The 18,660-nt window shown below is 45.3% G+C and overlaps 2 protein-coding genes across 2 annotated transcripts in view; both read left to right on the top strand.

Annotated features, from left to right (window-relative positions):
- Positions 1-7,867, top strand: part of HEPHL1 (hephaestin like 1) — a gene marked incomplete at its 5' end in the record, with an annotated part of 56,697 nt that extends 48,830 nt beyond the window's left edge. Inside the window, 6 exons of the mRNA XM_084895369.1 lie at positions 2,442-2,548; positions 4,311-4,533; positions 5,774-5,913; positions 6,762-6,924; positions 7,397-7,471; positions 7,558-7,867. Of these exons, the coding sequence (XP_084751495.1) occupies positions 2,442-2,548; positions 4,311-4,533; positions 5,774-5,913; positions 6,762-6,924; positions 7,397-7,471; positions 7,558-7,760 (911 nt within the window). The 3' untranslated portion in view covers positions 7,761-7,867. The remainder of the gene's footprint in view (positions 1-2,441; positions 2,549-4,310; positions 4,534-5,773; positions 5,914-6,761; positions 6,925-7,396; positions 7,472-7,557) is intronic.
- Positions 7,868-12,400: 4,533 nt separating this feature from the next.
- Positions 12,401-18,660, top strand: part of PANX1 (pannexin 1) — a 47,573-nt gene continuing 41,313 nt past the window's right edge. Inside the window, exon 1 of the mRNA XM_084895412.1 lies at positions 12,401-13,484. Coding sequence (XP_084751538.1) covers positions 13,304-13,484 — 181 coding nt within the window. The 5' untranslated portion in view covers positions 12,401-13,303. The remainder of the gene's footprint in view (positions 13,485-18,660) is intronic.

Genomic DNA, 18,660 nt, shown 5'->3' with positions numbered 1-18,660 from the left:
AATATTGGAATATTCTTACAATGGACTGTTATATAGCCATTAAATGAAATTTAAGAGTTTGAATGACATGAGAAACACTAGTGGTATCATGTTAAGCAAAATACAAGTGTAATGGGAAGGCCTGAGGGAAATAAGCCAAACTGTTAATAAAGATTATATCTTTGTGGTGGTATTGGAGTAGCAGAGTGATGCTCTTTTCTACTTCTTTACATTTTATTGTACATTTTAATATATTTTATTGATTTTTTACAGAGAGGAAGGGAAAGAGATAGAGAGATAGAAACGTCGATGAGAGAGAAACATCGACCAGCTGCCTCCTGCACACCCTCTACCGGGGATGTGCCCGCAACCAACGTACATGCCCCTGACCGGAATCGAACCCGGGACCCTTCAGTCCGCAGACCGACGCTCTACCACTGAGCCAAACCGGTTTCGGCTTATTGTACATTTTAGATTTTCTTTTAGATGAAGAGGAACATGTTTTAAAATGGGTCAAAAAGCCATTAAGGTATTCATTTTTTTAAAAATATATTTTATTGATTTTGTACAGAGAGGAAGGGAGAGAGATAGAGAGTTAGAAACATCGATGAGAGAGAGTCATCGATCAGCTGCCTCTTGCACACCCCCTACTGGGGATATGCCCGCAACCAAGGTACATGCCCTTGACCGGAATCGAACCCGGGACCTTTCAGTCCCCAAGCCGATGCTCTATCCATTGAGCCAAACCGGTCTCGGCGAGGTATTCATTTTTGATGGTTGAAAGCATCTCAGGAGTAGAAGGGGAGAAAGAAAGGTGCCAATCAGGCATTGATGGGACCCTGGTAGGGCTGTGGACAAGGTGGAGTGACCTTTTGCAGGCAGTTGGGCCTTAATGGTGAGGATGTACAGGGGACACAGCTCCTCTATGCTGGCTGGCCTTCAAAGAGCCCTTGATGTGAGGTTATGGAAGAGGGGAGGAGAATGATTAGGAAGTGACGAAGGAGCATTTTTCTTCCTGGAAATCAGAGAGTGAGAATCCCCACAAGGGTCTGACAGGCTGAAAGGTATGGGAGAGCCCAGAGATGAGGGTAGGAGCAAGAAACTAACTTTGGGCAGGAAGTCCAGGCAAGCTGGAGAAGAGTAATCTGGGCATGCTTGGGATAAGGAGAGTATCATGGTAAGAAAAGTAAGCAGCCCCTCTCTTCTCTTTCAAAATTACACGACTCAGAAAACATTTATTGAGCATCTTCTGTTTATTTCAGGCTGTGCTCTCTGCTGGATTGTTCCAGCTTTAATCATACCACACCTGTAGCCACTTGCATTTAGGAAGCTAAATATTAGCATTTTATCTTGTGATTAACAAGGTATAGAGGCTATAGTGAAACTTAATGGAAATTAGATCTAAAGTTATATTGCTAACTCATTGGTGTGTGAGCACTTATGGAGCAAAGTTACACGAAAGCAATGCTTCTGCTTTGTTTTGTGGCTCACATTCAGCTATAGGTTATTTGCCCTGATGTGGTGGTGTGGGACACAGTTCAAGAGGGGATAATGATTTAAATGTGGCTTTTATTTGAGATGTTTACAATGGGATTATGTTGCTAATTCATGAGTATATTTATGACTCCTCTGCAAGGCTCTGGATTGGTCACGGGAGGGGAGGGGAGTTTGCACAGGTATGGTGCCCAGCAACAGGCAGTGCACACATTTGTTATTAGTATAGATAGAAGTTAACATATATTGACTGCCTTCAATGTGAGGCACTATCCTGGGTGTTTTATTTCCTTTTATCCTCACAACAATCTGAAGACTGGATAACTACCCCACTTAATAAGTAAGGAAACTAAAGGTCAGGGAGGTTAAGTAGTGTGTCAAAAGTTGGGTAAGTAGGAAGTCATGGAATTGAAATTTGGAACTAGATCTCTCTGGTTCTAACTAGATCCCACCTGTTTGCACATTAAAATCACCTGAAAAGCTTAAAAAAAAAATGCCAGTACCCTAATCCTAGACCACCCCACACTCTAATTTCATTGGTTTGGGATGAGGCCTGAGCAGTGAGGGTTCACAAAGCTTCCTGGTGATTCCATAGGAAGCCAAGGCTGAAATCTATGGTAATTCAAATGAGCTTGAGCATAGCTCTTGGGAAAGAGACATGATATTTGACTGGGAAAAGCAGTGAGGTATAACATAAGTCTTCATTTCCTGAATAAACATAAGTTGATAATAGAAAGAGCAAACTAGAGGGGAAGCTTTATTCTGAAATGAAATATATGCCACTTTGAAACCACAGAAAATCAAGATGTGAGTTTAATGGGAACATTTCTAATGAATGGGTACTTCTCCCCAGCAAGAAACATTAACCAAAATATATAAAGATCTGTTTGTAGTATTTCTCCAGCTAAATCGCCTGGAATAAGAGGTAACATTAGTAAATCCTTTCTATTTCTTCTCATTCGTTTCAGGAGAAATAAAAACTTACATATGGAATGTCCCTAAAAGGTCAGGTCCAGGGCCATCGGACCCAAATTGTATTCCATGGGTTTACTATTCAACAGTAAACTTTGTGAAGGTAAGATGGAGAGAGCAACCAGAATGCTCATAGTAATATGGCTGTAAGTTGACTATTAAGTTATCACAATTCTGGTGGGTATATGTGAAGGTGTCATGGTTTAGAGCAGGGGTCTCAAACTATGGCCATTTATTTATATTTCCTATGGTTGAATTGAGTAGTTGTGAAAGAAATAGTATGGCCAATGAAGTAAAAAATATTTATTATCTGGTGCTTTGCATAATATAAGTTAGTTGACGCTAATCTAATGTATGAGGGAAAAGATCAAATCAAATACCAATGTTTCAATTATCACATTTAGAATTTACAAGGTAGTTTATGTAAATAGGTAGCCACAAAATAAAAATATTTTAGATATAATTTATACCATGGTTTTTTATGTGGAATCTACAATTTTTAAATGCATCACCACTGCTGTAGGGGTTCAGAAAAAGAAAACGCATTCCAAACATAGTAACTGAAACTATAAACTATTTGAATAATAAATAGGCTAACTTTATATAGAAATGAAAGGCAAGATTCACTAGTGATTGAGTCAGAGATGTATATGGTAAAACAACTAGTCTTTAATTATATGTCATAAATCAAAGTCCAAACTAAAGTCACATCTGTATATATAAAAGGCTAATATGGAAAGTGTCTCCTCTCAAATTTGACCAGGAGATTGGGAGTTCAATCGCTCGCTATGACGTGTGCTGACCACCAGGGGGTGGCATGGAATGAAGGGAGGTCCCTGCAGGCAGCGGGGAGGCCCCAATGGCCAGCCAGGCGTAGGGACCCTACCTGTGCATGAGTTTCATGCACTGGGCCTCTATTATGATATAAAATTTCAATAATGCCCTTTGTTTAAAAAGTAAAAGATTCTCTTAACCTTCCTTTTAAATATTAGATGGCTGCATTATTGTCCTTGAGTTGTACTGGACAGTGAAGGAGTTACAGGGTGACATTAAAGACAATTCAAAAAAATAAACTTATATTTTGGAATTATGGGAAATGTATACTTATTCATTTATTTCTTTGTACATCCCCCAAAATATTTATTGAGCACTTGTACTATGAGCTATGCAAACATTCTTGTCTTGAAGGACTTACACTCTTTGGGGAAAATAATACATATGCACTCCCATAATTATAACAAAATTCTGAATCTGGTGTGTTTTATAGGAGTGTCCGGGAAAGAGAGTCTAGGAAGAGAGAGCATTGTGAGCAAAGCTGAAAATAGGAAAGTCAGTGTGTTTGGGAAATGCTGAGAGTCCCATTTGGCCAATATAATAAAGGAAAGCAGTGGAGGAGGGTTCAAGGACCTATTGAGGATTGACATTCTATTCAGTAGGTCATGGAGATTCACTGAGGACTTCTAGATATGGGAATGATGAGGTTAATCTGATGGCAGTCCGCAGGATGGGCTGGAGGTGAGTGAGTCAGAGACCAGAGAGGGGCTGATTTCCAGTCCAGGGTGAGGTGTATGGTCCTACACTAGACGGGTGGCAGATGGTCTGGAAAGGAAGTCGCAGAATGGAGAGGCATGGTGAGGGAAAATAAGTGTAAGGTTTGAGATTTATTGAAATGAGACCAACTGAGAAAGAAAGAGGAATTAAATACTGGAATAAAGTTATCTGATCTAAATGACAGGTAATATCATAGCACGGTTAACAGAAAAAGAGAAATAACTTTCTTGTAAGAAAATGACTTTGCTACAAGCACTTAACCTGTATTATTAAATTAGTTAAAGGCTCTTCTACGCAATTTTCTTTTCTTTCAGGATACTTATAGTGGTTTGATGGGCCCTCTGATTATATGCAGAGAAGGAGTGTTGAATGAGAAAGGAAGAAGAAGCGATGTTGATTATGAATTTGCTCTCTTGTTTTTGGTATTTAACGAGAATGAATCTTGGTATCTGGACGACAATATTAAGAAGTATCTCAATAAAGATCCACGAGATTTTAAGCCCACTGATGATTTTGAGGAGAGCAACAGAATGCATGGTATATCAGAGATTAAAAAAGAAGACCCTTGGTGAGATAAGCTCATAGAAATTCCTGTAACTGTAGGAGGTCCCCAGCCTCCTTCTCTGAGCCCTCCCCCAAACCCAGGTGCTCCTGGGCTGAAGCCAGAGCTCTAAAGCTTTCCTTCACAGGGAACCAGTCAAGCCATTGGATGGCTGCCAGCAAGGCCCAGCCAGGCTGTGGACCTACTGTTTTAGAAAGTTCTACCCTGAATGCTGGGAACCCTAAATTTTAAGACTATGAAATAATTCTTTAAAAGTGAATCATCACTTATTGGTATATTTCCTCTAAGAATACATCATAACATCTAATTGATCAAATTTAAGGGTCTGGTTGAACTGTTTCTGGGACATAAAATACCATCACCAAATTTCTGTTTTAATGTGTCTCTATTATTTAATTCTATGTCATTTAGGGTAGTTTTATTTTTAAGCAGGAGTAATGTGTTTCATTGACACAGCTATACTCTCTCACCAAGATCTACTTTGTGACCAAAAGAGGTCACAAAGCTGATTAATTGCTAACACAGATTAGAATTAGCCTGATCTCTGGCTCAGCTACTCTTTCCCCTACCCATTTTGCTTCCTTTTCCCAGAAATTTCTTGATATGCCCTCTATTTTTAATGGATTAATTCATTTGGCTGTGTCATGATGCATAGAACACAAACAGAAGAAAGTGAAGGAGAATCCCACATCACATCAATCCACCTTGAGCTTGCTTTGGTCCCTGTGAGCTCATGGGCTCTGCTGGTGTGATGCTGTTAGTAGAGTCAGCCAGGCTTAGAAACTTGCCCCAAGGTAGTTCTCAGAAAGTACATATTAAGGAAATAGCTTCTAATTGGTTCAATCATGATTTTATGAACTCGATTATCTGTGCTTCAGTCCACTCAACTGTAGAACGGTATAAATCTGGCTACCTCACAAATGGGGCTGTAATCTACTTCACAAAGAGAATATACTGAATAAACAAATGAACAGTTCGCACTGCTACTCAAGATGCAGCTTTAAAAACAAACTGCTATTCTCTTTCCTAGCAATCTTTGTATAAGGATTTCTTAGGAATGTGAATTTTGGGTCTAGAATGGTGGGGACATTGGCAAGTGTAAATGAGTTTGTTCCATTTTATCAGGCAGGTGAGAACATTGGTGACTTAAATATTGGCTTGAACCAGATCAAGGAATGAGCTTAATAAAAAGCTATTTTCTCTTCACCATCTTAGCTATTAATGGAAAGATTTTTGGGAATCTCCATGGCCTCATCATGAATGAAGATACAATGACAAACTGGTATTTGTTAGGAATAGGAAGTGAAGTGGATATACATACCATCCATTATCATGCTGAGAGCTTTCTTTTCAAAGTAAGTATAAGGAAAATGCTTTGGGGAGGAGATATTTTCAATAAATTCAATGCATTTCCACTATAAAGTAAGAGGTTTATTTGGCAATAAAGCTTGGGGGAGGGGGAGGGGAGTCAATTTTAGAGAATAGAACAGAATAGTGTGGTGATAGCCTACCCGTGGTAGATATTTCTTAATATGTACATATATTTTATTGTTCGTAATAAGTCCACAAAGACAAACAAAAAACCTCTTTAAGCTTCAGGTGAGAGTTTTTGCATCTAGGGTCATGAAGAATATTAGTAGTCACTTTATTTTCATGTAAACTATTTGTAAACTATTTGTCTTGGTTTTGGTATCAGGGTAATGATGGCCTCATAAACTAAGTTTAAAGTGTTCCCTCCTCTTCTATTTTCTGGAAGCTATGTTTAGAATTGGTATCATTGCTTTTCTAAACTTTGGTAAAATTTGCCAATGAAGGCCTATGGATATGGAGTTTATTTGATGGAAGGTTTTAATATAATTTCAGTTTTTTAATAGGTAATCTAAATAGTGATATTTATCAGTTTTATTGTAAGGACTTTGTCCATACCATCTAAGTTGTAGAATTGATGAACAGCTGTTCACAATATTCCTTTATTATCCTCTTTAGTGTCTATAAAACTCAGTAATGACCCCTCTTTTCTTCCTGGTATTTGCAATTTGTGTCTTCCTTCTTTTGCTTTTCTCTCCTTGGTGAGTTTGTCTAGAAGTTTGTATTAGTTATCTCTTGCTACATAACTGTTTTTGGTTCCTTTATCTCTATTATATTTCTAGTCTTGATTTTATTGATTTCTGCTCTTACATTTATCATTTTCTTCTTTCTGCAGATAGATAAATCTTACCGAGAAGATGTGTACGACCTCTTTCCTGGGACATTCCAAACCATCGAACTGTTTGCGGATCACCCAGGGACATGGCTGTTACACTGTCATGTATCCGATCACATCCATGCTGGCATGGAAACAACCTACACAGTCCTTCGGAACATAGGTATGCTGTTGTCTGCCAGTGATGCCAGGGGCTAGGCTTCCTGTAGACCCTGAAAACAGGAGGCATGAGACCCCCCCCCCCAAGGAGCTCAGAGCCAAGCATGAGAGACAGACATGTAAATAATAACCGTAATAAAATCTGCAACATGCCCACATAGAGTGCAGAGTACAGGGCTCAGTGACAGCAGTAGGAAGCAATGGTCAACAGTCTGGGGATATGAGCCAAGGTTCCACAGAGGCCATCGTTTCCGATGGGCCTGAACGGATGAGTAGAAACTTGAAAGGTGACTGGGGTTGGAACCACATGTATAGTAGAAGGGAGAGTAACACTGAGAATCCAAGAAAGGCTTACAGATAACTGACGGGGAAGTTCTGTTCGGTGAAAGGAAATAACCATTGAAACAGCTCATGCCATGAAAAGAACCTACTACTTCTGTTGTTTATAAAACAATCAACTTGCCTTCTTTGTCCAGACAACAGGATTCCTTACTCCACCAAGTCTCCTTCTGGAGGAACCTCCCATCCGGCCACCACCATGCCCTCCCATGGTAAGGACCTCTCCCTGACCCCTGCGTGGGAATGGTCAGTCTCACGCTTAGGCAGAGGCCTGACACCTCACTTTTCTTTTTCACAGAAGAGCCTGCCGAGGAGCAACTCTATTTCTTTGGCAAGAATCTGAGTCCCAGAGGAGCTAAAGCCGCCTTGGTCATCCTATTCATCATCGGGCTCCTCCTCCTGATCGCCACCATGACCCTCTCCCTCAGACTGCGCTCTGCACGGAAGCAGGTGGCCTACCAGGCCGTGCAGTCCTGCGCGCTCCCCACCGAGGCCCTGTGAGCGGCTGCTCTTGCTCCGCAGGGGAACTGGACAAGGCGTGGTTCGCCAAGGAAGGTCCACACGGTACCCTGGATGGGCGCTGATCCTCGGGAACACAATCAAAGCAATTTGCTTTTAATTATTTGTTTTAAATGGGCTGTGACTAATCCTCAGGTATAAAATACAGAGAGAGAATAGATGTGACTGAGACAACAGCCTCAGCCTGTTCTCAGAATACATTTGCTAAAGCTGTGGATTCCCTTTGAAAGATGTCTTTCGTTTCCAGCTCTCACACTTCTTAGATTAGACAGTGAGGGCTTCCTTAGTTAACCGTCCGAGTTTTCAGATGGACAACTTCTGGAAAGTTAGACTGCCTCAGACATCTAACTGGAATAGCACTGAGTTTTCAACCCTGTTCAACAAGATGCTTCCTTTAGCTGTTCTAGGGGGAAGGCCTTTCTCAGGAGTTCATGGAAATGTCTGTCAGTATTTGCTGATAGAATCTGACCAAGGGAATATTTTAGAGCGTTAGCCAGCTCTCTCCGGCCTTTCCCACTTTAATATAAATAACTGGTACACTATTTGTTACAGAAGGCAAAGTTATGCGCAAACAATTTTTAAAATATTGGTGCTATTTTTATGCAAACTCATAGAGATACTTGAATGTGTATGACTCACTTTATGTTATAAATTTTTACTGTATGTTTCTATGGCAACGTTTGTATTTTCAAGAATCAACTAGAGAACTTGAATCTGTGTTCCAGGAAGTGGAGGGCTGGAATCTGAAACAGCGGGCTCCCTGAGAATTTCGAGAGAGTTTCTAAGATGGAAGGAAACTTCGCAGGAGGCGAGTCTGGGCTTGAGTCTGATTTTTTATTCACCTCGGGGTTCTTTCCAAGTCTCCATCTTCTAGGAAATAAAAACAGTCTCATCATGTCAGAAACACTAGGAAGAACTCAGCAATGCAGCTGACTGGTTGAGAGGAGAAGAGAACCTCACAAAATCCTTGATTCTATGCCTCTGATTGATATAGCCTCTTGTGAGAAAGGGAAAAAAAGGGAAAGGAAATGCTAGAAAAAGAGAGTCCCAGTGGCAATTATTGACACCATTAAATCAGCTTTAAAAATAAGTATTGCAGTTTTCAAGGCTCAAATGCAAAAATAACATCTTGAACAACTAAACTCAATCCACTATGAGGCAATCCATACTCTTTGTATGCATAAAGGTTAGGTGTAAGATTAATAAAACCAATATTGTTTATTACTAGACTGAGAAATTGCCCTTGGTTCAGGGCGAGATGCCCTGTGATGCCAATGCCAATGCCAGACTAGTGACAGTATACATCTGCCCTCGCCATGGATCACTTGGATGTCCAGATGAATGAGTAGGATCTAATAAATACCGGTGGAGGGAACTTTCATACTTTCTGTCTTCATCTTGGTGAGGGGAAATGGGATTTGGTAGAAGCTATTTTTACATAAGACAGGATGTGAATGCTAATAGTTCTGTTCATTGTTTGGCTGAATGCCCTCTCAAGCAGGGGTTTGAACTCTCCCCTGCTAACCACTGATAATGTGATTTTGTAATAGGTGCTCTACAGTTTTCATACATATGTAGACTGCATCATTTCATCATAATGATTATGAGAAATGTCTTATTTATATAACTCACTTAAACAACAATTATTTAGTTGTAAGGTTTTTTCCCCCTTTTCTCTTAGTTTTTTTTTTTTTTTTTTAATGAACATGAAACCACATAGTAGTTTGATTATACCACTTCTCTTTTTAATAAAGTTTCACATAAGATGGCTAATTGCATGTTTGTTCGTCTTTTAACTAAAAATTACCTACCATTAACCTGGTGTGGGGAGTAGTTAAAGGAGGATATATTTTATTTATTTATTTTTCATTTTTTATTAAGGTATTATATGTGTACATATCTTACCATTGTGCTCCCCCGCCCCCAACTCCCATACATGCCCTCCCTCCCCAGAGTTTTGCGTCCATTGGTTATGTTTATATGCATGCATACAAGTCCTTCCGTTGATCGCTTAAAGGAGAAAATATTTCAGATACTCAGCAGCTATCCCAGTTATACTTACTAAGGGAAATGAAACAACAATTTATCTCCACAAGTAATATGACACTCCCCAACCATTGTTTCCTCAAATGTATCACACTTCTTCATCCTCAGCCTCACTCCTTTGAGAAAATCAACCACATTACACACATCTTTTCCTCCAGTCACAATAGAAGAAATGTCTCTGCTCCTGGGAGGGCTAGTCTCTCACTTGGCTCTGGACCTCATCCCTTTGTGCTTTCTCAAGGACTTCATTCCTCAGTTATCAGTTTTTCCTCCTGCATGGAGTCATCAGCAATACCCACCATTAACATTAGAAAGCAAAATTGCCCTAGCCACTTTGGCTCAGTGGATAGAGTGTTGGCCCTCGAACTGAAAGGTCTCGGGTTTGATTTCAGTCAAGGGCAAGTAACTCAGTTGCAGGCTCGATCCACAGCCCCAGGCATGCGTGTGGAAGGCAACCAATCCGATGTGTCTCTCTCACATCAATGTTTCTCTCTGTGTGTCTCTCCCCCTCCCACTCTCTCTAAAAATCAATGGAAAAATATCCTGCGGTGAGAATTGACAACAGCAAAAGAAAGCAAAACAAGAGGTCTTGTACTTAACTCCATAAACCCCTCCAGCCCAGTTTCTCTGTTCCCTTGATAGCAGAACTTAAAAAGCTATACCACCTCACCCCCTGCTCATTCCTCAACTCATTCCAATGGCTTCCAATCCAGGGTGCCCCATCCTCTCTTCCCCCACATCCCAATCTGCTGATGTCAAAATCAATAACCATCATGCCATTTCTACTGGTTCCCCCCCCCCCCCCCATCTTTAGCCTTCCATCTTCCTCAACTGCTATTCCGTCTCAGTCTCTTCTGCTAGTTACCTGTTCTTTCTCGGACTTCGATGTCAGCATGCCTCAGGGTCTGACACCAGCACCTCTTCTGTCTTATGCTCTCTGGGGTAGACTAAATAATGTCCCCAAAGATTTCTGTCCTAATTCCCAAACATGTGAAATATTACTTTATATGGAAAAGAGAAGGACTTTGCAGTTATGAGCAAGTTAAAGATCTTAACACATTGCAGACAGATCATGAGAATTCTTTTTTTTCCTGTTCTAAGGCTTGTGGCTAATCACAAGAATTCTTTAAGAGGATATTAGCTTGTAAGAACATGTAATAAATAACTTCAAAATGCAATGGGCATTTAATTTTAAAGTGTGCCTTTAACATTTATGTAACATTTTTTTTTTTTTTTTGTAATCGTTCAATAGACACTTATTTGGCCACTGGGTAAAGCTAGCAACAAAACCACTGGTCCACAATGTGTCAATATGAGTGTCAATATGAGAAGTGGCTACTGGATTACCCACATTGGCCAAAAGTGTAATCACAAGTGTCCTTCGAGAGGCAGAGGGAGATTTGGTTACAGAGGAAGGCATTGTGAAGCAAAATTCTTCCCAGCTGGCTCTTGGGGTGGAGGAAGGGGCCACAAGCCAAGGAATGCTGCCTTAAATGCTGGAAAAGTCAAGGGAACAAATTCTTCACCATGGGAGGGAGCATGGCCGCTGACACCTTGATTGTACTCTAGAGAAACTGATCTCAGGCTTCCAGAGCTCAAAGAGAATAACTGTGTGCCACCAAATGTGTGGTAATTTGGTATAGCCCTCTCCATAGATTATTCCATCCATCTTCATGGATCTGAAAAACATCTATATACAATAAATTCAAAGTTGCTTCTCATTAGGCTGCAGACCATAAATCCTGCTCAAGCAGGATGGATCACTGCCGCAGCCCCCTAACCAGCCTCTCCCTGTCTCTCTTGCTCCTTCCACCCAGCCCACACAGCTGCAGCAGTGTTCTTCCTCATCTGACACATCACTTCCCAGCGAATATCCTGCAGTGTCTTTCCATTTCACTTTCTTTTTCCTTTCTGCAAAAACCCAAAATTCCCCAGTTGTTGACACCAGAAATATAAAAATAAACAATAAATGCCCAAACATTAGTCAACTTACTTTCAGCTATTTTATCTCATTCACTAAATAGTCCGCTCACTGATCATTCCTTTTCTTTTAGCTAGACAGTCTGTTTCTAATACACCTACCTACCTATTCTGGGCAGCTCCCACCCATCTAACCCATATTAATTTTAGAATTATGGATTTTCGTCCACACAGCTAAATATAATATGATATCCTAGATAGAATCCTAGAATAGAAAAAGGATAGGAGGTAAAAATTAAGGAAATTTTAATTAATATTAATGTATCAATATTGGTTCATTCATTGTAACAAATGTATCACCAATATAAGATGTTAATAACATACAGAGAGGCTTGTGTGCATGGGCGCCACCATTTATCTCTCCTCCACCCCCCATACACACACACACACACACACAAAAAACAGAGGGCAGTCCAGCCCGGCTCCAAGAAGACATCATGTTTAAAGGTCCTGTCTGCTCCCATGTTGCTGGTTAGAGCATCTCCTGTCTATTTCCCAGCATCCACTTTCTGTAAGTGATTCCAAAGCTGCCCCACCCCAATATCCACTCATCCTCGGTCACCCCTCCGCAGGCTCCCAGACCAAGGCTCCTCCACTGAGCAGCGTTGAGGCCTGAGATCCAGTCACATCAGGGCTCCCCACCGCGGTCCCTGTGCTCCCGGCCACTCAGAGCTCCTGGAAGGGCCCAGGGCTCCCATTTCCCCCACGTGCTCAGACTACACCGCGCGATTGCCTTGTTGCTCTTTGAAGCATTCGCAGCAGCTCCTTTTAACCTGAATCATCCGATGGAAATGTTGCGGGAGGGATGTAAAAGTAGGCCATTCTGTGCACCGCGTTAGGGGCAGCTAGCTTTTCAGAAATGTTTCCAAAACTTCCAGATGCCTAGACCTGGGACTAGGAGGACGGGAGGAGCGCGAGGAGGATCAGACTGAGGTCCTTCTATGGTGGGAAGATCTCTTTGGAGATGCAGATGTCCGGGGCGCGGGATGTTGCCGTGCCCCTTCGCTCCGCGTCACCGCGGTTTCCGGAAACTCCACGCCCCCCGGGTCCTCCCTCGGCCTCCGGGTTCCGGAAAAGCGCAGCCGAGCGTGCAGAGCGCGCTGGCTGGCCGGGGAGCAGCTTCAGCCGCCGGGCGGAGTGGATCTGGGGCCCGGGCTAGAGCGGAGAGCCTTGTTCCCCGGTTGATTCTCGCGCCTCCGGGCAGCGGAGCAGCGCGGGGCCCGGCGGCGCGCGCGTGTCGGGACCCGCGCGGGCCGCGCGCGGGGGCGGGTCTGCGCTGCGGCGGCGGCGGCGGGGCGCGCAGAGCCCGTGCGCCCGGCAGAGGCGCTGGCTGCCGCGCGCGCCGAGGCACAAAGGCTGGTGTGCAGGCCGCCGGCGGAGGTGGCAAAAGGAAAGCGAAAGCCTCTGCGGGGCCGTGGCCGGCGTGAAGGCTCCCAACACCGACAGCTCCCGCGCCCGCCCTCGGGGGTCTGACGGGCCTAGCCCGGCGCGCCGCGGCCATGGCCATCGCGCACCTGGCCACCGAGTACGTGTTCTCGGACTTCTTGCTGAAGGAGCCCTCGGAGCCCAAGTTCAAGGGGCTGCGGCTGGAGCTGGCCGTGGACAAGATGGTCACGTACATCGCCGTGGGGCTGCCCCTGCTGCTCATCTCGCTGGCCTACGCGCAGGAGATCTCCATCGGTGGGTAGGGCCGGGCCGGAGGGGCGTGGCGCGCGGCGCGGGCGGGGGGCCGGGCGGGGCCGGCGCTCCGGGAGGGGCCGGGCCCTGGGAAGGGATCCTACCCGGTGCCCCTGGTGGTGCTCCCTGCTGAGCTGCGAGAACGTGGGGCGGAAAGGTAGGCCCCCGGTTTTCTGGGCTGAAGCATTCTTTGTCCACGGGGACGTCATGTGTGCCCCGTGGACCCTGCTCGCATCCTTAGTCCCCAGTGGTGTCTCCTGCGCTCTGCTGATCACCACGGTGGCCTCTCGTCCGTCTCCACTCATCTGACCCGAACACCTGTCTCCCCTCTTGCCCCTGCACACGTTCCTGTTGTCATCTAAGGTTTTTGTGCCAGAGAAGTGCCTGCGTGGCTGGACGTTGGATATGGATACAGGTGCTCCGTGAAAAGTTATTTTATCCCATTGTTATCTTATTTTAATTGATATTTACTGAAACTTGGGGGCTGCAGGAGTGCGGATGATAGGACATACCTGTAGCTGGCAGGTAATAGACAGATACTAACATCCTCCGCGGTAGATGTTCTTATTATGAATGAGAGGAATGAGTCCCCTTCGTGTGAATTCTCACTTGATCATAATAACAGTTCTGTGAGATTCGAAAATCTGGTGGTTTGGGCAGGGTCAGGTGGCTGAAAAGTGTATGATCTTCCACCTCAGCTCTTCTAACTTTTCAGCGCAGGAGAAAGTGTTTGAGTCAACAGGGAAAGCGTGTGTGACTGACAGCTGGAGACAGGTGGGGGTGGGGGCGGGGGTGCAGAGGCTGGTGGAACTGGACCTATGGGAGGGGTTGGGCCAGAGCCTTGGAGTGTGGGAGGGATTTGGATAAGCAGAGGTGAGAGCTTTGCCAAGATGCTGAGATGGCAAAAGATGTTACATGTTACTGGAAGGGGGAAGCGGGGGCGTGGTGGGGGGAAGGGGGGAGGGACAGTGGCGGTCCTAGCTGAGGCAGGAGAATTAGTCAGGGTTCCTGGAATAGGAGAGTGATGGGGGCCTGAGTCTCTTAGAACAGGTGTAAAGACTTGATGGCTTAAACAGTACGAGGTTCTTTTTTAAATTTTTTAAAAGTATATTTTATTGATTTTTTACAGAGAGGAAGAGAGAGTTAGAAACATCTATGAGAGAGAATCATCGATCAGCTGCCTCTTGCACACCCCCTACTGGGGATGTGCCCGCAATCAAGGTACATGCCCTTGATCGGAATCGAACCCGGGACCTTTCAGTCTGCAGGCCTACGCTCTATCCACTGAGCCAAACCAGTTTCGGCACCAGGTTCTTATTTGAGCAAAGGATGGACTGGTTGAAAACAGCACTTAAATAAATAATAGCCCGATGGTAGCACATAGGGTCTACAAAGGAGGGGAGAGTGGAGTTAGGGAGACTGGGTGCCTCAAGATGGGGCATCCTTTGAGGTCTTGTGCGTGCATGGGGGCCAAGAGTGGAAGGGAAGGGGTGATTTCTGAGAGATGGAGGAGCATCAAGCGGCACTTGAGTACCCCATTTTTAATGGGCCATGAAGAGCAAGAGACAGGTCAGAGTTTTGGAAAGGCGGTAGGCCTGGGTGGGGGGGAGAGTAGTGTTTTTTGTTGAAGGAAATAGTGAATGGAGGGAAAAGTTGGTTAGAAGAGGGTTACAATGCGTTTGATTTGGACACAAACTTGTTCAACTCAGGAAGTTGCCAAATTCGTTGTTGAAAAATATGCGTGCCGTTTTCCCTGTCTCTGGGTAGGCTTTCCCTTCCACCTTCCTGACGGCCGGCTGCTGAGGCTCCCAGCAGGAAGGAAAACCACCGACCAGCATGGGTTCTGGAGATAGTCTCTCCCTGCAGCAAGCGCACCTCGAGTATGAGTACACCCGCTGAGTGTGGACCGCGTGCTGGGCACCGAGGACCCGGTGTACATGAGTCATGGTCTCTGTCATGGAGGAGCAACGGTCTTGGGCACCTGATTGGGACGGAGGAGTTGGTTACCATCCTGGCCACATATCAGAGGGCACCTAGGGAACCTGCACCAGTAATGCTGTAGACTCATCCACATTGATGGGCTGTGTGAGAGGCACTTAATTGGCATTGGGAGTGGGTTGATGCAGCAAGGGCGTGGCTTTAGGCTGTGGGCATAGCAATGCTAGGTGTGGAGGGGACATGAAAAGAGTTTGTAGGAGTTTACTATCCAGTTTGCCACTAGACCATTCATGCTGACAGGTGACATCATCCAGTTGTGTGTGAGTGTGTGATTCAGGGACAAGAGAGAATAGAGCTCCAAGCACCAGGCCGGTGAAGGTGGGCCGGGACTTGGCTGAAGAGCTGCCGAGCAGACTCCCATGTCTCCTCCAATGCTTCGGGACCCCCAGGGCAGGACAGGCATGAGGCCATCATGACCAGGGAAGACCTGTCAAGCTCAGTACACACCAGATAAAGCCAGAAGAAAGGCTCAGGAGAGAAGAGGAGAGGGACGTAAATTAGCACCTGGAGTTGGTACAGTGGGGTCACATCACATAGCATTTTGTTTTGTGCACACTAAGCTTTTGTACAAAAACAAACAAGGCAATAAAGGAGAACAACAACAACAAGAGAGAGGAGTAGTTTAAATGGGGCAGACGCTCTTGCCCACCACTGTGGGGAAGGAGCACTGGCCCAGGGTGTGAAATAGGCCTGCAAACTTTAAACCTGGTTTCATCCTCCCTCTCCTGAGAGGTGCACCCTGCCCCTCTGGTGCCTGGGGTAGCCTTTCATTGTCGAACATTGCTCATTGTGTTATCACCGGTCCCTGTGGCCTCCTCACCTATAAGGTACTTCATTTGTCTTCTATTGCTCTTTGAAGCTGGCCAATGGGGAGAGGGTTAAAGGTTAGAGAGAGAATGGCCTCACATGATAAAGCATACTGGGTGTCCTATTAAAGGCTTCTTCTCAGCCTTTGGCCCATTTTCTCACTAGTTCAGTTCACTGGGTTCCTTTCAGAAAAGAAAGACAGAACCTGCCCAGGCCTTAGAGACCGATGGGCAGGGGAGCAAGCGGGCCTTTAGGCTCTGTGGGGTGCCCATGTGGTGGCTGCAGGTGAGTCCACTCCATGGAGATTCTGGCCCATCCACCTCCACAGAGCTCACATAGGCCTAGGGTGGAGCCTGCAGGGAGACAGTTCTGTGCCGCAGAAGGACCCTCATTTCCAACACAGCTGTCCCCAGATGCCTCTAGAGGGGCAGCACGCTTCACCCTGGGGTGGGGGAGATTTAGGACATAACTGGGTGACAACTCTGTGTAGAATCCTCCTATCTAATAAAGAGGGAATATGCAAATTGACCATCATACTGTCACAAAGATGGCGCAGCCCATAGCCACAAGATGGCGGCGCCCAGTCCCCTCAGCCCCACTGGAGTCCCCCAGTTCTTTCAGCCCAGCCAGGGTGGCAGCAGGCGCACAGTGTGGCTGGACCTGCCCTCAGTCCCCCAGCCACCCAGGGCTGGCCCGAGGTGCAGGTAAGCCTCGGATGGTGGCTGGCCAGCCGACGCCCAAGGCATAGGCAAGCCTTAGATGGCAGCTGCCCAGCCAACGCCCGAGATGCAGGCAAACCTTGGATGGTAGCTGCCCAGCCATCCAGGGCCACCTGAGGCTCAGGGCCGGCTAAGGCTTGTGCTGCTGGCAGTAGCAGCAGCAGCAGCAGAGGTGTGATGGGAGCATCACCTTCCCCTGATTGCTGGGTCACCTCCCGCCCCTAAGGGCTCCCGGACTGTGAGGGGATAAGCTGGGCTGAATTTCCATGCACCAGGCCTCTAGTCCTATATTATAAAAGACTAATATGCTAAGTGTCCAACTATTCGTTTGACCAACCGTTTGACCAGTCACTGTGGTGCGCACTGATCTCCAGGGGGCAGATGTTCCGACCAGTAGGTTAGCTTGCTGCTGTGGTCCAGCTGATCTGGAGCCCTCCTGCAGTCCCTCCCCAGCCCCGATTGAGCAACCCCACCGGTGCACGAACCTGTGCCCTGGGCCTCTAGCACAAGCATAACTCGACAGTGTGGCCTCCAAGCTTTGAAATTCTAGCAGTATTTGCCCAAACTATTGGAGAAATGAATTCCCTGAGTGTGCGGCTATCTTTCAGTAGACCAGACTCTGAATGGGGTTCATGCTCTGGGGGACCTTTGAGAAGGTGTGTAGTGCAGGCCTTCTCAGGGCTGCTATGATTCCCGGGGCCCTAACCTGGTGTGTGAGGAGACCCTGGGAAAGGGAGTCCAGTCTGGCCAGGGAGGTGTCTCCGCCTGCTGCCCTCCCAGCGGGCGGCCACAGAGGGATTTGGTCCCTTTGGGCTAGCTCTATTCTGCTGCTGTCATCATAGGCAGGCACTGGGCCAGCCTCAGAGAGCCAAAGGACAGATATCATGGCAGCTGCTTCAGATCCTGCGTGCTTGGTTACCGTTTCCCCTGTTCTTTCTGCATGCGAGTCGGCAGCCAGATGGCTTAAGTCATCTGCTCTGCTGTGCCCAAATTTAGGCACATCTTTGGGAATACGGTTAGGCTTCTTTTCAGCATGTACTGGACGGCAAAGCTGGTTGATTCTTTTCAGGGCACCTATAAGAATGGGCTAATATTTAGGGTCTCAGAGCATAGCCCCCGTAACAGCACACTCTCAATTCATACTTAAAGCCCAAGAGCCTCCTGGCCCCTACCAGAAAGACGCCTGCTGTCCCGAGAGGCTGCTAATGTGTGTGTGGGTCTCTTTGTTAACTTTCTTTGTTGTGTTTTGGTTATACAAATAGTACCTAGATATTTGTGCAAAATGTGTAGGTACTAAATATAGTCTCATGCCAAAGGAGTCATAAACTTCCTTCCTCACATGCTAGAGGTGACTACTGTGTAGAGACCTATGCAGCCTTAATATCCCTTTTGTCTGCATTAATAAAACTTGGTGTTTTTTTTTTTTTTGTTTTTTTTTGTTTTTTGTTTTTTTTTTTTTTTTTTTTTTTTTGTGTGTGTGTGTGTGTGTGTTTTAAAGCAAATTGAGTCGTACTTGCATTTTCTCACTTAATACAAGTGGCTTGCATTTTCTCACTTAATATTTTGGATAGCATTCTGTGTCAGTGCATAAGTGTCACCTCACTATTTTGTAATAGTCAGGCAGCATATTCTGTAGCCTTGTATATTCTTAACAT

Source organism: Pipistrellus hanaki, assembly GCF_964339955.1.
Source record: "Pipistrellus hanaki genome assembly, chromosome: 9".
Lineage (NCBI taxonomy): Eukaryota > Metazoa > Chordata > Mammalia > Chiroptera > Vespertilionidae > Pipistrellus > Pipistrellus hanaki.
This window is presented reverse-complemented; position numbering and strand designations above follow the sequence as displayed.